This window comes from Triticum aestivum, chromosome 3B (assembly GCF_018294505.1).
Source record: "Triticum aestivum cultivar Chinese Spring chromosome 3B, IWGSC CS RefSeq v2.1, whole genome shotgun sequence".
In the NCBI taxonomy this organism is placed as follows: Eukaryota; Viridiplantae; Streptophyta; class Magnoliopsida; order Poales; family Poaceae; genus Triticum; species Triticum aestivum.
This window is the reverse complement of record NC_057801.1, coordinates 165,401,256-165,422,561: the sequence shown is the minus strand read 5'-3', so window position 1 is coordinate 165,422,561 and position 21,306 is coordinate 165,401,256. Positions and strand designations below refer to the sequence as shown.

Below are 21,306 nucleotides of genomic sequence, written 5' to 3'. Positions count from 1 at the left end.
TCATAGCTAAGTGTCTGGTAAATCGTCTTCGGCCTTTGCTCGAGGATATTATAGCCCCCACTCAAAGTGCTTTTATTCCTGGGAAGATGATTACGGATAATGCCTTGGTAGCCTTTGAGTGTATAGACACTATGCAAAAGTCATGTGATGCTAAAGGGTCTTTCTGCGCTTACAAGTTAGATTTGACAAAAGCGTATGACCGTGTGGACTGGGACTTCCTTGAGGGTGATAGCCCGTTGTTCTTTAAGTGTAACACCCCGGTAATAAAGCTACAGTAACCACACACCCTAATGGTGCCATGTCATCTCTGTTAAGATTCTAATCTCACTTTGAACCAAACTGAATTCAAATTCAATTTAAATTAAAGTCAAACTATTAATTCTTCAACCGGTAAAACAAAAATGTTCGCTAGTTTGCAAAAATTCACTAACTAATTGTGCTGAATAAACCAATATTATTGGAATTACTAAAGTACCCCTTAACCTGTTTAAAATTGGACCAACGGCTTTTAATTGATCCTTTTCAATTTAAGTAAATATTTACACTTTTCAAAATAAGATAGAACTTGTTGTGCTAGCTCATAGCATCGCATGGTATTTAGGTGTCAAGTTTCAGGTTAAACAAAATACAATTGCTATTTATTAAAAATGCAAAACAGAGCAGAATCTGAAACAAAATAAAAATAAAAATGGAAAGATGAAAGACCTAAACTACTGTGCATGTGGGGCTCTAGTGCATACAGTATGGCCTGGCCCAATTTGGTCAGCCTTTCGACCTCCTCCCGCAACAGGAGAAGGCCGAGGCGCCATGGCCGCTGGGAGCTCGCCTCCGCGCACTGCTGCACCACGGAGGGGATAAGAGCAAGCCCCTGTGCCCCCTCACTCTTCCCCTGTAACCCTAGCACGCCCGTTCCCCTCGCTCGTTTCTCTCCCCCTCGAGTTCATCCGCGCCCGAAGACGCAGTCGCCGCCGCCCCATCGTTGTCGCGGCCACCGAGCTTCCCGCGGGCTGAAACCTAGTGAGGAGACGCGTCGGGCTCGTCTACTTCGACTACAACCACCGGTTCGAGTCGGGGCACCGTCAAACTTTGGGATCGAGCCGTCTTCCCCGCCACAGCCATCGCCGCCGTCGATTCGCTCCACCGAGCCTCCCCCGAGCTCGCCTTTGCACAACTACAGGGCCCGGTGAGGCCACCTCGTCCGATTCCCTTCGATCCCCTTTGATTCTTCCTCTGATTTAGGCCGTATTTCGCCGCTAGACGCCGCGCCCCCACTCGCTGCTACCTTCTGTCGTCGCCGCGGCAACCGTCGCCGCACGCCATGTTGGCCCCCTGTTCACCGGCCGCGCCTGCGCCGCCCTCTCGCCGGTCGTCGCCTGCCCTGGCCGGAGCCGTCCCATCCCCATCCGCGCGCGCCCTGCTGCGCCTGACGCCGTCCGCGCCCGCCGCTGCCTGGCGCGGCTGTCCCCGAGCTCGGCCATGTTGGCGCCGTGATGCGCGTGCGTTTGCTCGGCTGCTGCTTTGCGGTTGCTGATGCACTGCCGCTGCTCGTCCCGCTGCTTGTTGCTTAGCTGCTGCTCCGCTACTAACTGCTACTGCTGCTGCCGAGCCATGTTATTGCCTTCTTGCTACTGCTGTTTCTTGCTACTACTGCCGCTGCATAGCTACTGCCGTCGCTGCTGTTTCCTTAATTGCTACCGCTGCTGTTTGCTGGTCACTCTGGCTAGTAGCTGCAAGGTTGTTTGCTGAAGAAACAACTGACGAAACTGAACCGTGAAGAAACCCACGAGACTACCAGAGAGCTTGCCCCATCCAAGCTTGGTTATGTGCTATGTGTGCGTTTGTGTACACACCCGTGAGGCTGGCCGTGCAACCAGGCCGGCCCTTGTTGATTAGAGCTAGGTGGTGCTAAATTAGTCTGGTAACAGATGACGTTTGGTCCCCCATTAATTAGGTTTGTTTTATTTATTTGTTTATAGGTATAGCATATGACATGTGGACCCACATGCACTGTTCACTTTTTGACCCATTCAACTTTGACTTGTTGACTTTGACCGGCCCCACCTATCATAACCCCATGTGGGTACACTCCGTGTACCCATGGCAAATTGCAGTTTATTTTCGAATTAATAATAAATCCAGAATTTTAAAATATTGTTTAAAACTTTAGAAATCATAGATAATAATCCGTAACTCGGATGAAAAAGTTTTATAGATGAAAGTTGCTTAGAACGACGAGAGGAATCCGAAAACATGGTCCGTTTACCTGTCAGAGGCCTCTAACTATCTGAACATGGAACTTTCCCCCTCCGGTCTTTTGTCTGACATAGGTCCGGAACCGGGAAAACATTCCCGGCGGACTTCCCCCTTCACCGGTATCGTGTAGCACCGCGTTACAATACGTCTAGCTCTACCTGTTGTCTTGTTATGCACTTGCTTGCTATGTATTTACTGTTTCTCCCCCCTCTTCTCTTCGGTAGACCCCTTGATGATGCTGATGCCCCTGTGATTGACTACGTCACCGACGACCCCTCCGTCTCGTCTGAACAACCAGGCAAGCCCCCCCTTTGATCATCCCGATATCGCCCATTCCATTCTCTCATGCTTGCATTAGATTTTGCTATTGTTATTGTTTGCTCCTATTCTGATGCATAGCCTCCTTTTGTAACCTGCTTATTGTTACCTTACCGGCTTATCCTAAACTGCTTAGTATAGGTTGGTTAGTGATCCACCAGTGACCCCCACCTTGTCCTTGTTGCCCCTGCTTCATCATTGAAGACCCGATCAACGGGATCGAAGACCAGGCCCCGGCACCGCACATCACTTTCCCCTTAGTTGCTCGACACTACTGGGATACTATCGAGTGCCGAGGGTGAGACCTCTACAACACTTCTGATGTTAACCCTGTAGTGTAGCTATTCGGTCGTGGTCATCGAGGGTGATTTCCTCTTTAACCACTTCCGATACGACTCTGTCGTGCAACCCCTCAAGTGTGAACCTCGAGGGTGATTCCTCTACGTTCACCTTGATGATTACATTGAGTGGAACCCACCGAGGGTGATTCCTTGGGTTTTCCTCTTGATGTTTGGACACACGGATACTTGGACTTTACATCTGTTACTTGAAAAGTGATGTGGAGACGGGTTGACCTGGAAGGTGCCCGTGAGATAATTACGAGGCGTGGCCGGGCATTCTTAGCCCTTGCCGCAAGTCCTCGAGACGGGGCAACGGGGTCACTTCTTTCGTGAGTCTCTGCTTGTTACCGCGCGTTCCTAATCCACTACGATTTGGATATTTGATCCGAGGGGCCTCTGGCCTGATAGCACTAACCATCACGTGGGCATAGTATGGGCGTTCTGCGTCATATACATCAGCCAAAGCTTAATAGACGTCAGCGACTGAGTGGCGCGCGCCGGGTTGGACTGCGCAAGCGCCTGCCTTGTTGAAGGAGGTAGCTAGGTCTGCTCACCGGCCGCGTACGCAACGTGCAGGAGTTTCCGGGGAGATGGCCCATGACCCCTGGGGGCATAGGTTTAGTCCGGCGTGCTGACCTCTCTGTTAAGTCTAGGTCGGGTTGCGGCGTATTGTTTGGCTGAGGCCGGGCATGACCCTGGAAAGTGTGTCCGGCCGGAGTCAATCGAGCGTGGTGGGTAAGTTGGTGCACCCCTGCAGGGAAGAAAACATCTATCGATAGCCTGTCCTACGGTAACGGACACTTGGAGTTGTATCCCGATCGATACAACTAGAACTGGATACTTGTGATGAGAACTGGATGGTGATGAGGATTTGATTGAGATGATAACTGGATAGTATGGCTCTGGGATTTCTTTCTCGCAGGGAGTCGAGAAAGGATCTCTGGCCGAGGTTGATAACACTACTACCACTTTACTTTATGCTACTCTACTCCCTCTTGTTTGCTGCAAGATGGTGGTTCCCAGAAGATGCTAGTCTTCGATAGGACTAGGCCTTCTCTCTATTCTGGCATTTCTGCAGCCCAGTCCACATATATAGCCTTCCTTTGATAATGTTGCATATGTAGTGTAGATCCTTGCTTGCGAGTACTTTGGATGAGTACTCACGGTTGCTTTGCTCCCCCTTTTCCCCCTTCTTTCTTCTTTCTGGTTGTTGCAACCAGATGGTGGAGTCCAGGAGCCAGATGCCGCCTTTGACGACTGCTGCTACCCCGAGGGTGCCTACTACCACGTGACGGACGCCGACGACCAAGAGTAGTTAGGAGGCTCCCAGGCAGGAGGCCTTGCCTTTTCGATCGATGTTGCTTTTGTGCTAGCCTTCTTAAGGCAAACTTGTCTAACTCATGTCTGTACTCAGATATTGTTGCTTCCGCTGACTCTTTTGTTTTCGAGCTTATGTATTCGAGCCCTCGAGGCCCCTGGCTTGTAATATAAAGCTTGTATTATTTTAATTTGTGTCTAGAGTTGTGTTGTGATATCTTCCCGTGAGTCCTTAATCTTGATCGTACACATTTGCGTGTATGATTAGTGTACGATTGGCTCGAGGGCCTCACATTAAGGCAAACCAAGACCAAGCCTTGAGAATTAAGAATGTTCTAACAAGGTATGAAAAGGCTACGGGCCAACTATTAAGTCCTAGTAAATGCTCAATTATGCTTGGTAAATCCTGCAATGAGGAGGAAGGAAAGAGTGGCACAAATATTAGGTGTGCAGAAAGTTGATTTTGAAGAAAAGTATCTTGGACTTCCGGTTCCTGAAGGAAGGATGAAAAATGGTACATTTCAGCCCCAAAATTAGAAACTTTGGATGGCGTTTGGCGACAGAATGGTGTGAGAAATACCTATCCAGTGCGGCGAAGGAAAGCCTTATAAAGTCAGTAATACATGCATTATCCATCTATGCTATGAGTGTGTTCAAATTCTCTGCTGGCCTGTGCGAGGAGCTCTCACAGGTCATTAGAAACTTTTGGTGGGGGGATGAAAATGAGAGAAGAAAGATACGGTGGCTTGCCTGGGATAAGCCGCTAAAACCAAAAGGCAAGGGGGAATGGGTTTCCGGGACCTTCGCCTATTTAACCAAGCCCTCCTTGCTAAGCAGGCTTGGCGACTTATTCAATTTCCGGACAGCTTATGTGCTAGATTATTGAAGGCGAAATATTATCCACATGGCAACCTGGCTGATACTGCCTTTATCCAGAACGCGTCACCGTGTTGGCAAGGAATCTGTCATGGTCTGGATCTTCTTAAGAAAGACATTATCTGGAGAATTGGTGAAGGTGATAAAGTTAAAGTATGAAAGGATAACTGGATTTCAAGGGGAAATCTCAAAATCTCCGGGAAACAATCTCCAACTAGGATAAAATGGGTCTCCGAGCTTATCGATCTAGTGTCAAGGACATGGAATGACAGCTTGAACATTTGATACCATGTGGAATCCTATTTTGAGCTTAGTGCGCATAATAGTTGAGGAAACGCACACACCACCCGCCTCATGAGTTAGCCATTCCCTGGTTCAGTTGACATTTTGTCCTTTTTATCTTTTCATCGATTTCTTCCGGTTTTTGTTAGTTTTTTCAGTTTCTAGTCTGTTACTTTCTTCATCTTTCTCTTAATGTATTTTCCCACTTTTAACTAGAATTTTGGTTTCTTTTTTAACTTCTTTTCCCTCTGGTTTATCCCAATTTATATAAATAATACATGAATATAAACATTGCATACATAAACATTCTACAAATAGCCAATAAATATTTTATTTTATTTATATGATTTTTTTTCAAAAACCCTTTGAGTTCTCCAAAATCACATTAATGCTTTTGACACACATTAATACAGAATTTTGTATACTTGCCTTTTTTTCAAAAATCATTGACTTCTTTAAAAAATATGTTATTTGTGATGATCAATATAATTGTTTATATATGTAACCATTTTAAAATACATACTGGACATTTATTTGAATTTGTTTTTCAGTTTTCCGCACTATACTTTTTTCAATTTTGACAATGGATTGTTCAAGTACATTAATAAAACATGTTAAGAAAAATATTATTTCCCATTTTTTCAGCAATGTATTAATTTTCTACTATTTAAGACGTTTTATAGGGAAATCCAATTCGACTCTTGGGAGCATATACTCTTGCGCACCAATTTTTTATTTACCAAATGTAAAAAAAAAAGAGATGAGTTCATTGTCACACTCAAATTCTACCTACAAATATCTAGGTGGAAAGTTAAGCATTTTGACCCGTGAAAAAGAAAACAAGTCGGACATCAAATGTTACCTTCAATTGTTACACTTAATTTGTTTTTTCACCGACGAAGCGCTGCTATTATGTTTCACATGAAAAATTTCAAGCACGCTTCTTACACTAACAAGAACATCTGCACAGAAAATCAGAATTTTTAAATTTTACTTATATTTATTTGAATTTACTGTTCATCCTAGAGCATACGCACCCAGAGCCAAAAAGGCCAACCCGTTTATAGAATTTTCTTCAAATCCATTATAATACAAAATAAAATTAAGGTGTTTGTTTAATCAACTATTCATGAGTGTCGAGGTCGAAATTGGAGGACTTGCATACCTTGGCACGCAGTTCTCACCTCACAGAATGCAACCCGACAACAAGACCATGGAGGGACATAGAGAAGAGGACGGGAAGGAATTTTTTGATTTCTCCAAACAAGTCAACACCAACTTCATGGTCATGCAAGGTAATTTCAGTAACATGCAAGCTAGCGTTGGCAAGCTTCTATCGACACTAGTCCCCCCATAACAGAGCAGAACAAGTAAACATTGCTCTACCTGGTACAATTCAGTTTGGTGATCTGCCTGCAACAGCTGCTTAGGGTCCTCTCAACAAAGAAGTACCTGTTTGTTATCCTGGTCAGGGCAGTGTGAGTGTTTCACAGCCACCAAACCCACACACTATAGATACTCAGTTGTGTCAAACCCACCAACCCACCCAAACCCTCAACCTGAGCAACCCACCATATTTGTTGGAAGAGCACAACTACATGGTATACATGGAAAGGAACTGAACTTAGATGGAAATGGAACACCCAAAAACAACATCCGTTACCCTCACCTGGCTTTCAGCTTAATCCTAGTGTTGATCCTTACTATCCTTACTACCAATTTCCATATCCATTTATACAGCAGCATCAGGCACCAAAGAATTAGGGGAAGAAGGGATGGTTCACAAGGAAAATAGAAGAATCCAAAACAGAGAATTCCATAGAGTGGAAAGAAATGTGCAAGAAGAGGACGTGGGCATAGCCCAGTGGTTGGGGGCGCATGATTGTAAACCTAACGACCAGAGTTCGATCCACGTCGGGGACGAATTTCTGGAATTCTCATGAGGGATGCTTCTTCTATATCAATAAACCGTGGGTGCTAGTGCCCATGGAGTTTCATTTTTTTTTTTAAGAAATGTGCAAGAAAACAGAAGACCTCTTGCTTCTGCCAAACCAAGCTTAATATTCCAGAATTTGAGGGAGAAGATGCTGACCACTTGATAAAAGTTGCTGAACAGTATTTTGAAGCTTCTAGATTATCGTTGGAACGGAGAACTAAGTTTGCCATTGCGTACCTGAAAGGAGTTCCCGCTCAATGGTGGAGAGGCACTGGTTTTACTTCTAGCCAGCTGCCATGGCACAAGTTCTGCAGATATCTAGGAGACAGGTTTTTAGAAAACTTTGTTTGTGATAATGTTAGGGTATTTCATACTATCAGACAAACTAGCATCGTTGTTGTTTATATCAAACAATTTGAATCTGCTATGGATTTCATGAGAAGAGACACCCCCCGTTTACCTGATGAGTATTATGTCAACAATTTCATTTCTCGACTCAATGGTTACATACTTAGGCCCTGTTCGGAGACCCGCCACTCCACTACTCCGCTCCCGGAGCTGGAGTCAAAAGGCACGGAGCTGGGAAAGAGATGCTCCAGCTCCTCGTATTTTTAGGAGTTGGAGTGACTCCGAACAGGGCCTTACATTCAACATCACTTACAGTGCCATAAACCAATGGTTACATTCAACATCACTTACAATGCTATTTCAGGAAGCTAGGATCAAATGTATCTGTTACAAGTGCAAAGAGCCTGGGTTATCGACACAAACAAGTTTGCAGGCTATCTCAGAAAGATCAAGTTCATGCATTACAACAATAAGACCAAGAGACTGCTCACATAATTTATGTCACTGAATATGAGGAAGAAACTAAAACTCAAAATACTAACACTGAAAAGGAAACATTGCACATTTCCATGCATGCCTTGAATGGAACCCAACCCCCAAAAATAATGTTTCCTAGTGCTAGTCAAGATTGGAAATATATTTACTAATTCTCTAGTCGATAGTGGTAGCACTGCCACATTTATGACATCAGAAATTGCTGAACAAGCTCAGTGTTTGACAAAGAGCGGTAGACATACAATAGTGGTGGCAGATGGGGGTGAATTGTAGACTGAATTTACATGCATAAACTGCAACTAAACTATTCAAGACACCCCATTTACCTCTGATTTCAGACTGTTGAAGCTCAAATCTTATGAAATTATCTTGAGTGTTGATTGGGTCTACAAACACAACCTCGTGGTTTTAAACCTCCCTGAACTTTACATGCAAATTACTGCTCTAGTGTCTATTCTTTTCTTGTTGTTCTAGCTAAAAAGAAAGATGGTACTTGGAGGCTTTGTGTTGATTATAGAAAGATAAACTCGCAAACAATCAAGAACAAATATTCAATCCCAGTATTTGAGGATTTATTAGATGAAAGAGTTTCTATTTTCTCCAAGATAGACTCGAGGAGTGGGTATCACTAGATAAGAATGCAAGAGGCAGACATTGACAAGACAGCTATTACCACTCATCTTGGACGCTATGAATATGCAGTAAAATCCATTTCGGCTTACTAATGCGCCTGCCACTTTCAAGTCCTTAATGAACATTAACCCGACCAAATTTCTCAGAAAAACAGTATTGATTTTCTTAGATGACATCCTTATCCACAACAAAAAACTCAAAGAGTACTTGCAACGCCTGGCCTTGGTATTTGACTATCTGAAGCAAACGAGGTATCAGCAGAATTAAACAAGTGCACCTTTGAAAAGGACAATGTGGAATATTTAGGATATGTCATAACTGGAAAAGGAGTGGCCATTGCTCTTGTTGAAATTACAACAATTACTTAATGACCAGCCTCCCAAAAATGTGACCCCGGTTAAGAAGTCTTCTTGGTCTTACTCTTACAGGATATTACCGAAGGATCATACAAGGTTATGGAATCATTTGTAGACCTATGTTTAGTGCACTGAAGAAGGAAGCATTTGTGTGGAATTCTGAACAGGAGGCAACTTTTGTTTTACTCAAACAAAGAATGACCACTGCTCCTATCCTCATCATGCCAGATTTCACTAAACCTTTCATATTGGAAGCATATGCAAGTGGCACATGAATTGGTGCAGTGTTAATGCAAAATAATAGACCAATTTATATCAGGTCCCAAATCTGTAGCTCTTTCAACATATGGCAAAGACCTCATACTTGTTGTAGTGTACTCCCTCCGTCCGAAAATACTTGTCATTGAAATGGATGTATCTAGATGTATTTTAGTTTTAGATACATCAATTTTCATCCATTTTGATGACAAGTAATTCCGGACGGAGGGAGTACATATTTACAAAATATGCTCTCTCTTTTTTTTGCTAACAAGCATCCCACTTCAGTTATCTCTGTTGCCAACGCCTTCAGTGAAAATGTATTCAAATTACATGGGTTGCCCCTGGTTATTGTTACTGACAAAGAAATGATCTTCCCTTTTCAATAAGTTGGGAGTCAAACTCCATATGAGCACCTCTTACCACCCACAGTCCGATGGGCAGGCATAAAAGGTTAACCAATGTATGGAAAATTACCTAAGGTGTATGGCTTTGCTAAACCCTAGAAAAGGAATAGCTAGTTGGCTATGGTAGAATGGTGGTACAACACAAGTTCTCATACATCATAGAAAATGACACAATTCCAGACACTATGGTTAACCACTACTACTGATAGCTGAAATGAATTTACCAATTGATCCTGAAGATACATCTATTGCAGCAACCAGTCTGAGAGAGCACATAACCCATGTAATCAAAGATAATAATCTACTCAAGGCTCAAGAAAGAAGGAAAAACTTTTGCTGATAGGAAAAGATTCGAGAGAGAATCCAATGTGGGAAACATGGTCTATTTGTGTTTGAAACATTTCTCAGTAAGCATACACATGTGTTTGAAACTCAGTAAGAACTATGGCCCTTACTGAGTTTTACAGAGTATTGGCAACACCTCATACAAACTCCTGCTCCCTGATTTCCCTCAAAAAAAAAAAAGTCCTGCTCCCTGATTGATGCAAACTACACCCCACCTTCCATGTGAGTCAATTGAAGCAGCACTTGGGAGATACTATGGTGGCTGCACCTCATTTGCCACTAACTGATGAACAAGGGAACACACACACGTAGCCTGAAGAAACACTACAGAGAAAGCTCATTCCTAGAGTTCAAGGCGACGTCAGTGTGCCAGCCGTGTGACGGTTGTCTGGTTGATTAAGTGGAAAGATCTCCAGGTGGAAGCAACAACGCGGGAATATTCAACTTTCATTCAGAAAGTCTTCCCAGCATTCAGCCCTTGAGGACAAGCGCAAGCTCGACAAGGGGGTATTGTCAGGTCCTGTTATTGAAGATTTGAAGAAATCAACACTTGTTTCTGAATTCGGTACCGCTTCGTCCTTTTAAATCCTGATGATGACTGTTCATTTAGCATCCAACGCTCGAGTCTCTCACTCGTCGTTTCCCGCCAAGCTCATGTTGTTGTTGACGTTCATCTGCGATCCTACGGCCAAGGCATCTCCAACGGTCAGTATTGGTCGTCCGAAAATCACCTGCTCCCTTCGGAGCTGTCTCCTGCTTTATTTTGTAGTGTTGAATCCCTGTGTGTAATGGCTCTATTTAAGCCGAGACCTAGATTTGAGATCCCCATCTTTCCCCTTTGGTTATATACCTTAAGAGCGTTTCTTGATTTGGATCAGAGCATCTCTCTTTTGCTATATATAAAGGAAAACCATCGAAACCCCTGCCAAAGATACTGAGTTTACTGCATCTTTTCGCTGAAAGCTTGCTGCAGTTCATGTTTGATAGTCCTTCCTGCAATGAGCGCCGATCATGTGCACATCGATGCCGGCGAGGACAAATTACACGGAGCTGCTACCCTTTTGTCTATCCGGAGGTGTAAAAATGGCTTGTGCTTTGATCGTAGCACTTGAACTGGAGTGCAGGCGATCCTGAAGAACATTGCAGTAGCATGTTCTCAATGGGTGACCCTGTGCACGGCTCTCTGGTGCTAATTGACGATGGCCTCTCCGTCAAGCTTTGACCCCGGCTTCCCTCAAAAAATAAAAAAAATAAAAAAATTGCCTACCGTCGCCTGAGGCCCCCCCTTGCCGGTGCGGGCAAGTTGAGCGGAGGCTCTGTATAGGGTGGGTGGGCCGGTAGGGGTAGCGACTGCTGAGCCGTAGCTTCACTCACCGGCATGCGACCTCTGCTCCCTCAGGCTACGCGCAATCGCAACAACAGACACCCGAGCAGGAGCAGCGATCGGCCGGTGCACCGCGACGCACTGGAGCTGTCTACCTGCTTGCTGGTGACAAATGCGTGGCCATCAGGGGGTCGCGCCCCGCAACTGCTGGCCAGAGCAACGCGTGCCTCAACGTCCAGGCCCCCTCCTCCCGCGTCAGGGCGCCACCGGCACAGCGATGGCCACGACCAACACCCGTCTTCAGCAACATCTCCCACACAAAAATCACAGAAATGCAGCAGTAAAACAAACATAGCCAAACCGAGCCGTCATGTTGCAGCAACAAAATATCACAGAAATAAAACCGAGGAGTCATCTCGCAACAACAAAATATCACTGAAATGCAGCGGTAAAACAAATACTCCCTCCGTCCCAAAATTCTTGTCTTGTATTTGTCTAAATACGGATGTATCAAGTCACATTTTAATATTATCGAAAAAGGCTTTCGCCCCACTTTATAAATAAAGCAAACCGCCATAACGCACACAAACGGAGTCAAGTCCACACACACACACAAGTCTTACAAAAAAATACATATGTTCTGCTGAGGGCACAGCTCAACAAGCCCAGAAAAGAAAAAAGACAGAAAACGCCGGACGGAGACACCGCCTAGTCTGGCTCAAGCGGAGGGATTTTTTTGTCCAAAAGGACCCCCTGCCGAGATGAATTGCAAAAAAAGACTGCCTCTAAATTAATTTGACAAAAAGGACCCCCTCGACGGTGGCGACAGGCGCGGCAGGCAACATGTGGCACCTGCCGCCACGCCAGGAGGCGGCGGGCCCTGCTACCACCGCAGGAGGCGGTCACCCAGCCAGAGCGGATTCCCAGCTCCTCCCGCGCCGCGACGGAACGGGGCGGGCCAGGTGGGCCCTGCCGCCACCGGGCGAGGCGGCCAGCCCTGGCGCGGTCGCTGGCTGGCAGACAGGCCCTGCTTCGTGCAGGCCCCGCCGGTGGGCCTCGCCGCCACTGGCTGAGGCGGCCTCGCCTGTCGACAGCGCTGGCCGACAGCTGCTGCTGCTCACTGGCCGAGGCGCGGGCCCTGCCCCCACTAGCGCAGGCGGCCCGTTGCTGCATGCGCGGATTCCCCTGGCCGACATGAGCCACTATGGCAAATGGCGTTGATTCCCACACGCGTAATAACGATGAATTTCACCGTTGCAAACTGGGCTGATTACCACACGCGGAGGACGACGAATTTCACGGGCGGGAATCACTCTGGCTTTTGCTTTTTCCGCCTCAGCGGATACGACGGCACTGCGGGAATCCGATGCTGCGGGAACCTGTTGTACCGACACTACAGGGATCCTAAAATATCCCACCTAATTTCCTCTGTTCTCGCTTATCATTTATCGTCTGAGCCTATAAAAGGAGACACCGAGGCTCTCGTCCAGCCATCCTTGAAATCGGCAGTGCGCGAAGTGTGTAACACATTTTTTCAGTCGGTATGAGTTTGCCTTGTTCGGATCAAAGCATTAGGCCGAGGAAAATGAAGAATGCAAGTTTGCCTCCGGGGGTGGCAGTCCTGCGGTGTTGGTGTGGCGATCTTTGCAAGGTGAAGGAGGTGACGGATTTTTCAGATTGGTTGGGCATGAAGTTTTTCATGTGCGCCAATTATGAGGAAGATCCTGCCGTAGCTATTTCAGAGTACGACAAGCCTCCGGTATGCTTTAACCATCACGAATAGATATTGTTGGTATTTTGATTGATTCTTTAGTAACATTCTTGTTTCTTGTTGTAGTCTCCTCCGCCTCTGTGCATGTACTATCGTTGGATTGACACGGAGAAGCCGGCTTGGGCAGTGACTGAGATTCGTGAAAGAAGTCGCCGTGCGTGGAATAATTTATTTGCGAAAGAGCGACGCGAGAAGGTGGAAGCTGAGGAGAAAGCAGAGCAAGAGAGAGAGTTAAAAGAATACTATGCGGAGCAACACCGTTTTTTTCAGGATTTAGGAAAGAAAAACAGGGAAGAGGCTCGTCGCATGGAGGAGCAGGAACGAGAGCGAAAGGAGGCTCGTGAGGCGGAGAGGCAGAGAAAGAAAGAAAGGGCTCGTGAGGCCAAGGCAGCAGAAGAAGCTGGCGATGGAAAAGGAAAATATCCACGCTGGACTCAGTAGATTCCTGTGGTAGTATTTTTAATTTCGCAATCATTTGTATCTTTATTTCTGCACTTTAATGTAGCTTTATTTTAGGAGTTAAATTTAGCTTTATTCCTACGACGTATTTTATTTTCAGTTGTGTCGTGTCGTAATGGAAAAAAATATAGTTTTAGAATAAAGTAGTGGCATTTTCTTTCCCTCCACTAATATCGAACATCGTGCAACAACTACAAAATAAAATTAAGATAGAACATAATGCCCTACAATAAGAGAGTACAAACTAATAATGCAAGTACATCCGAATTAAACGGTAGAACTGGAATACAACATAAAAACTACATGAAGGCATCATCGTCATCCTCCATCAATGCAGAACTCTTGCCCTTCGAGGATGCAGAACTCTTACCCTTGGACGATGCATAACTCTTGCTTTTCGAGGATGCAGTACTCTTGCCCTTAGACGATGCAGAACTCTTGCCCTTTGACGATGCAGCACCCGGAAGCGGCGGCATGAAGATATCATCTTCATCCTCGCTCTCCTCAGTCCATAAAAATGGATAATTTTCTGCAGTTCTTTTGAAAGTTTCACTATTCGGCTCCACTACATTCTTCCACCTTGCATGCAACCTAAGAAGTTCTTTACGTACCTCCTCGTAGGTCCTTTCAGGCCACCCGGACCTACGTAATTGGTGAGCCAACTCATTCATTATGGTGTCACTACCGATGAGTTCGTCCCATGGAACTATCCTATTGTCCATCCTGAAATCGGTAGCTAGCCTGAGAAGAGTCCTGCTCATCCCAGGGTGAAAACTACGATCGAAAGGATAATGGGACATCTCGACTACACTACACTCGAATGCTTATCCACCTCCGTCTTAAGGGGATTTTATAAGTATAGAGGAGAAAATGGCGGGAAATAACGAGTGCAGTATGGCGGGAAAGGGTTGGCGGGAACATATGGCGGGAAACGAGTGGCCGGAACATATGGAGGGAAAGCATGTTGGGGAACGTAGTAATTTCAAAAAATTTCCTACGCACACGCAAGATCATGGTGATGGCATAGCAACGAGAGGGGAGAGTGTTGTCCACGTACCCTCGTAGACCGTAAGCGGAAGCGTTATGACAACGCGGTTGATGTAGTCGTACGTCTTCACGATCCGACCGATCCAAGTACCGAACGTACGGCACCTCCGAGTTCAGCACACGTTCAGCTCGATGACGATCCTCGGGCTCCGATCCAGCAAAGCTTCGGGGATGAGTTCCGTCAGCACGACGGCGTGATGACGATGATGATGCTCTACCGGCGCAGGGCTTCGTCTAAACTCCGCGACGATATGACCGAGGTGGAATATGGTGGAGGGGGACACGCACACGGCTAAGGAACGATCCGTAGATCAACTTGTGTGTCTATGGGGTGCTCCCTGCCCCCGTATATAAAGGAGCAAGGGGAGGAGGCGGCCGGCCAGGGAGAGGCGCGCCAAGGGGAGTCCTACTCCCACCGAGAGTAGGACTCCCTCCTTCCTTGTTGGAGTAGAAGAAGGGGGAAAGAGGGGGAGAGGAGGAAGGAAAGAGGGGCTGCACCCCTTGTCCAATTCGGACCAGAGGGGGGCTGCGCGCCTCCTTCCTTTCGGCCTCTCTCCTCAATTCCCGTATGGCCCAATAAGGCCCATATACTCCCTGGCGAATTCCCGTAACTCTCCGGTACTCCGAAAAATACCCGAATCACTCGGAATTTTTCCGAACTTCGAATATAGTCGCCCAATATATCGATCTTTACGTCTCGACCATTTCGAGACTCCTCGTCATGTCCCTGATCTCATCCGGGACTCCGAACTCCTTCGGTACATCAAAACTCATAAACTCATAATATAACTGTCATCGAAACCTTAAGCGTGCGGACCCTACGGGTTCGAGAACTATGTAGACATGACCTAGAACTATTCTTGGTCAATAACCAATAGCGGAACCTGGATGCCCATATTGGCTCCTACATATTCTACGAAGATCTTTATCGGTCAAACCGCATAACAACATACGTTGTTGCCTTTGTCATCAGTATGTTACTTGCCCGAGATTCGATCGTCGGTATCCAATACCTAGTTCAATCTCGTTATCGGCAAGTCTCTTTACTCGTTACGTAATGCATCATTCCGTAACTAACTCATTAGCTACATTGCTTGCAAGGCTTATAGTGATGTGCATTACCGAGAGGGCCCAGAGATACCTCTCCGACAATCGGAGTGACAAAACCTAATCTCGAAATACGCCAACTCAACATGTACCTTCGGAGACACCTGTAGTACTCCTTTATAATCACCCAGTTACGTTGTGACGTTTGGTAGTACCCAAAGTGTTCCTCCGGTAAACGGGAGTTGCATAATCTCATAGTTACAGGAACATGTATAAGTCATGAAGAAAGCAATAGCAACATACTAAACGATCAAGTGCTAGGCTAACGGAATGGGTCATGTCAATCACATTATTCTCCTAATGATGTGATCCCATTAATCAAATGACAACACATGTCTATGGTTAGGAAACATAACCATCTTTGATTAATGAGCTAGTCAAGTAGAGGCATACTAGTGACTATATGTTTGTCTATGTATTCACACATGTATCATGTTTCCGGTTAATACAATTCTAGCATGAATAATAAACATTTATCATGAAATAAGGAAATAAATAATAACTTTATTATTGCCTCTAGGGCATATTTCCTTCAGTCTCCCACTTGCACTAGAGTCAATAATCTAGTTCACATCGCTATGTGATTTAACACCAATATTCACATCTGCATGTGATTAATACCCATAGTTCACATCATCATGTGATCAACACCCAAAGGGTTAACTAGAGTCAATAATCTAGTTCACATCGCTATGTGATTAACACCCAAAAGAGTACTAAGGTATGATCATGTTTTGCTCGTGAGAGAAGCTTAGTCAACGGGTCTGTCATATTCAGAGCCGTATGTATTTCGCAAATATTCTATGTCCACAATGCTCTGCACGGAGCTACTCTAGCTAATTGCTCCCACTTTCAATATGTATCCAGATTGAGACTTAGAGTCATCTGGATTGGTGTAAAAGCTTGCATCGTTGTAACTTTTACGACGGGCTCTTTTATCACCTCCATAATCGAGAAACATCTCCTTAGTCCTCACTAAGGATATTCTTGACCCATGTCCAGTGATCTACTTATTAGATCAAAATTGTATTCCTTTGCCAAACACAGAGCAAGGTATACAATAGGTCTGGTTCACAGCATAGCATACTTTATAGAACCTATGACTGAGGCATAGGGAATGACTTTTCATTCTCTTTCTATTTTCTGCAATGGTCGGGTCTTGAGTCTTACTCAACTTCACACCTTGTAACACAGGCAAGAACTCCTTCTTTGACTGTTCCATTTTGAACTATTTCAAAAATTTATCAAGGTATGTACTCATTGAAAAATCTTATCAAGCGTCTTGATCTATCTATATAGATCTTGATGCTCAATGTGTAAGCAGCTTCACCGAGGTCTTGCTTTGAAAAACTCTTATTCAAGTATCCTTTCATGCTATCCAGAATTTCCATATCATTTCCAATTAACAATATGTCATCCACATATAATATTAGAAATGCTACAGAGCTCCCACTCACTTTCTTGTAAATACAGGCTTCTTCAAAAGTCTGTATAAAACCATATGCTTTGATCAACCAAAGCGTATATTCCAACTCCGAGATGCTTGCACCAGTCCATTGATGGATTGCTGGAGCTTGCACACTTTGTTAGCATCTTTAGGATTGACAAAACTTTCTGGTTGCATCATATACAACTCTTCTTTAATAAATCCATTAAGGAATGCAGTTTTGACATCCATTTGCCAGATTTCATAAAATGTGGCAATTGCTAACATGATTCAGACAGACTTAAGCTTCGATACGAGTGAGAAAATCTCATCGTATTCAACACCTTGAACTTGTTGAAAACATTTCGCAACAAGTCGAGCTTAGTAGATAGTAACACTACTATCAATGTCCGTCTTCCTCTTGAAGATCCATTTATTTAACATGGCTTGCTGATCATCGAGCAAGTCAATCAAAGTCCATACTTTGTTCTCATACATGGATCATATCTCAGATTTTATGGCCTCAAGCCATTTCGTGGAATCTGGGCTCATCATCGCTTCCTCATAGTTCGTAGGTTCATCATGGTCTAGTAACATGACTTCCAGAACAGGATTACCGTACCACTCTGGTGCGGATCTTACTCTGGAAGACCTACGAGGTTCTGTAGTAACTTAATCTGAAGTTTCATGATCATCATCATTAACTTCCTCACTAATTGGTGTAGTAGTCACAGGAACAGATTTCTGTGATGAACTACTTTCCAATAAGGGAGCAGGTACAGTTACCTCATCAAGTTCTACTTTCCTCCCACTCACTTCTTTCGAGAGAAACTCCTTCTCTAGAAAGGATCCATTCTTAGCAATGAATAACTTGCCTTCCGATCTGTGATAGAAGGTGTACCCAATAGTTAACTTTGGGTATTCTATGAAGACGCACTTCTCCGATTTGGGTTTGAGCTTATCAGGTTGAAACTTTTTTCATATAAGCATCGCAACTCCAAACTTTAAGAAACGACAGCTTAGGTTTACTGCTAAACCATAGTTCATACGGTGTCGTCTCAACGGATTTAGATGGTGCCCTTTTAAACGTGAATGCAGCTGTCTCTAATGCACAACCCCAAAACGATAGTGGTAAAACCGATAAGAGACATCATAGATCGCACCATATCCAATAAAGTGCGGTTACGACGTTCGGACACACCATAACGTTGTGGTGTTCCAGGTGGCGTGAGCTGTGAAACTATTCCACATTGTTTTAACTGAAGACCAAACTCGTAACTCAAATATTCGTCTCCGCGATCAGATCGTAGAAACTTTATTTTCTTGTTACGATGATTTTTCCACTTCACTCTGAAATTCTTTGAACCTTTCAATTATTTCAGACTTATGTTTCATCAAGTAGATATACCCATATCTGCTCAAATCATTTTGTGAAGGTCAGAAAATAACGATACTTGCCACGAGCATCAACACTCATTGGATCGCATACATCGGTATGTATTATTTCCAATAAGTCAGTAGCTTGTTCCATTGTTCCGGAGAACGGAGTTTTTAGTCATCTTGCCCAAAAGGCACGGTTCGCAAGCATCAAATGATTCATAACCAAGTGATTCCGAAAATCCATCTTTATGGAGTTTCTTCATGCGCTTTACACCGATATGACCCAAACGGCAGTGCCACAAATAAGTTGCACTATCATTATCAACTTTGCATCTTTTGGCATCAATATTATGAATATGTGTATCACTACGACCGAGATCCAACAAACTATTTTCATTGGGTGTATGACCATCAAAGGTTTTATTCATTTAAACAGAACAACAATTATTCTCTGATTTTAAATGAATAACCGTATTGCAATAAACATGATCAAATCATATTCATGCTCAACGCAAACACCAAATAACATTTATTTAGGTTCAACACTAATCTCGAAAGTATAGGGAGTGTGCGATGATGATCATATCAATCTTGGAACCACTTCCAACATACATCGTCACTTCACCCTCAACTAGTTTCTGTTTATTCTGTAACTCCTGTTTCGAGTTACTAATCTTAGCAACCGAACAAGTATCAAATACTCAGGGGTTACTATAAACACTAGTAAGGTACACATCAATAACATGTATATCAAATATACCCTTGTTCACTTTGCCATCCTTCTTATCCACCAAATATTCAAGGCATTTCCGCTTCTAGTGACCATTTCCTTTGCAGTGTAAGCACTCAGTTTCAGGCTTTGGTTCAGCTTTGGGCTTCTTCATGGGAGTGACAACTTGCTTGTCATTCTACTTGAAGTTCCCTTTCTTTCCCTTTGCCCTTTTTCTTGAAACTAGTGATCTTGTCAACCATCAACACTTGATGCTCTTTCTTGATTTCTAACTTCGTTGATTTCAACATCACGAAGCGCTCGGGAATCGTTTTCGTCATCCCTTGCATACTATAGTTCATCACAAAGTTCTACTAACTTGGTGATGGTGACTAGAGAATTCTGTCAATCACTATCTTATCTGGAAGATTAACTCCCACTTGATTCAAGCGATTGAAGTACCCAGACAATCTGAGCACATGCTCACTAGTTGAGCGATTCTCCTCCATCTTTTAGCTATAGAACTTGTTGGAGACTTCATATCTCTCAACTCGGGTATTTGCTGGAAATATTAACTTCAACTCTTGGAACATCTCATATGGTCCATGACATTCAAAACGTCTTTGAAGTCCCGATTCTAAGCCGTTAAGCATGGTGCACTAAACTATCAAGTAGTCATCATATTGAGCTAGCCAAACGTTCATAACGTCTGCATCTGCTCCTGCAATAGGTCTGTCACCTAGCGGTGCATTAAGGACATAATTCTTCTGTGCAGCAATGAGGATAAACCTCAGATCACGGATCCAATCCGCATCATTGCTACTAACATCTTTCAACACAATTTTCTCTAGGAACATATCGAAATAAACATATGAAAGCAACAACGCAAGCTATTGATCTACAACATAATTTGCAAAATACTACCAGGACTAAGTTCATGATAAATTTAAGTTCAATTAATCATATTACTTAAGAACTCCCACTTAGACAGACATCTCTCTAGTCATCTAAGTGATCACGTGATCCAAATCAACTAAACCATGTCCGATCATCACGTGAGATGGAGTAGTTTCAATGGTGAACATCATTATGTTGATCATATCTACTATATGATTCACGCTCGACCTTTCGGTCTCCGTGTTCCGAGGCCATATCTGTATATGCTAGGCTCGTCAAGTTTAACCCGAGTATTCCGCGTGTGCAACTGTTTTGCACCCGTTGTATTTGAACGTAGAGCCTATCACACCCGATCATCACGTGGTGTCTCAGCACGAAGAACTTTCGCAACGGTGCATACTCAGGGAGAACACTTCTTGATAATTAGTGAGAGATCATCTTAAAATGCTACCGTCAATCAAAGCAAGATAAGATGCATAAAGGATAAACATCACATGCAATCAATATAAGTGATATGATATGGCCATCATCATCTTGTGCTTGTGATCTCCATCTTCGAAGCACCGTCGTGATCACCATCGTCACCGGCGCGACACCTTGATCTCCATCGTAGCATCGTTGTCGTTACGCCATCTATTGCTTCTACGACTATCGCTACCGCTTAGTGATAAAGTAAAGCAATTACAGGGCGTTTGCATTTCATACAATAAAGCGACAACCATATGGCTCCTGCCAGTTGCCGATAACTTCGGTTACAAAACATGATCATCTCATACAATAAAATATAGCATCACGTCTTGACCATATCACATCACAACATGCCCTGCAAAAACAAGTTAGACGTCCTCTACTTTGTTGTTGCAAATTTTACGTGGCTGCTACGGGCTTAGCAAGAACCGTTCTTACCTACGCATCAAAACCACAACGATAGTTCGTCAAGTTAGTGCTGTTTTAACCTTCGCAAGGACCGGGCGTAGCCACACTCGATTCAGCTAAAGTGAGAGAGACAGACACCCGCCAG

At 44.2% G+C, this 21,306-nt stretch overlaps 1 protein-coding gene across 1 annotated transcript; it reads left to right on the top strand.

Annotated features, from left to right (window-relative positions):
• The first annotated feature begins 13,006 nt into the window (after positions 1–13,006).
• On the top strand, positions 13,007–13,821 carry LOC123065128 (cyclin-dependent kinase 11A-like). Its single transcript, XM_044488487.1, has 2 exons — positions 13,007–13,248; positions 13,327–13,821. Exons 1-2 carry the CDS (start codon positions 13,033–13,035, stop codon positions 13,699–13,701), a joined length of 591 nt encoding a protein of 196 aa, XP_044344422.1. The 5' UTR covers positions 13,007–13,032; the 3' UTR covers positions 13,702–13,821.
• Positions 13,822–21,306: the final 7,485 nt, after the last annotated feature.

Bases quoted from the DNA above. Each gene is read 5' to 3' on its own strand.
- LOC123065128 (XM_044488487.1), top strand. From the start codon at position 13,033: ATGAGTTTGCCTTGTTCGGATCAAAGCATTAGGCCGAGGAAAATGAAG. The intron at 13,249-13,326 runs GTATGCTTTAAC...TTCTTGTTGTAG, and splicing joins CAGAGTACGACAAGCCTCCG to TCTCCTCCGCCTCTGTGCAT.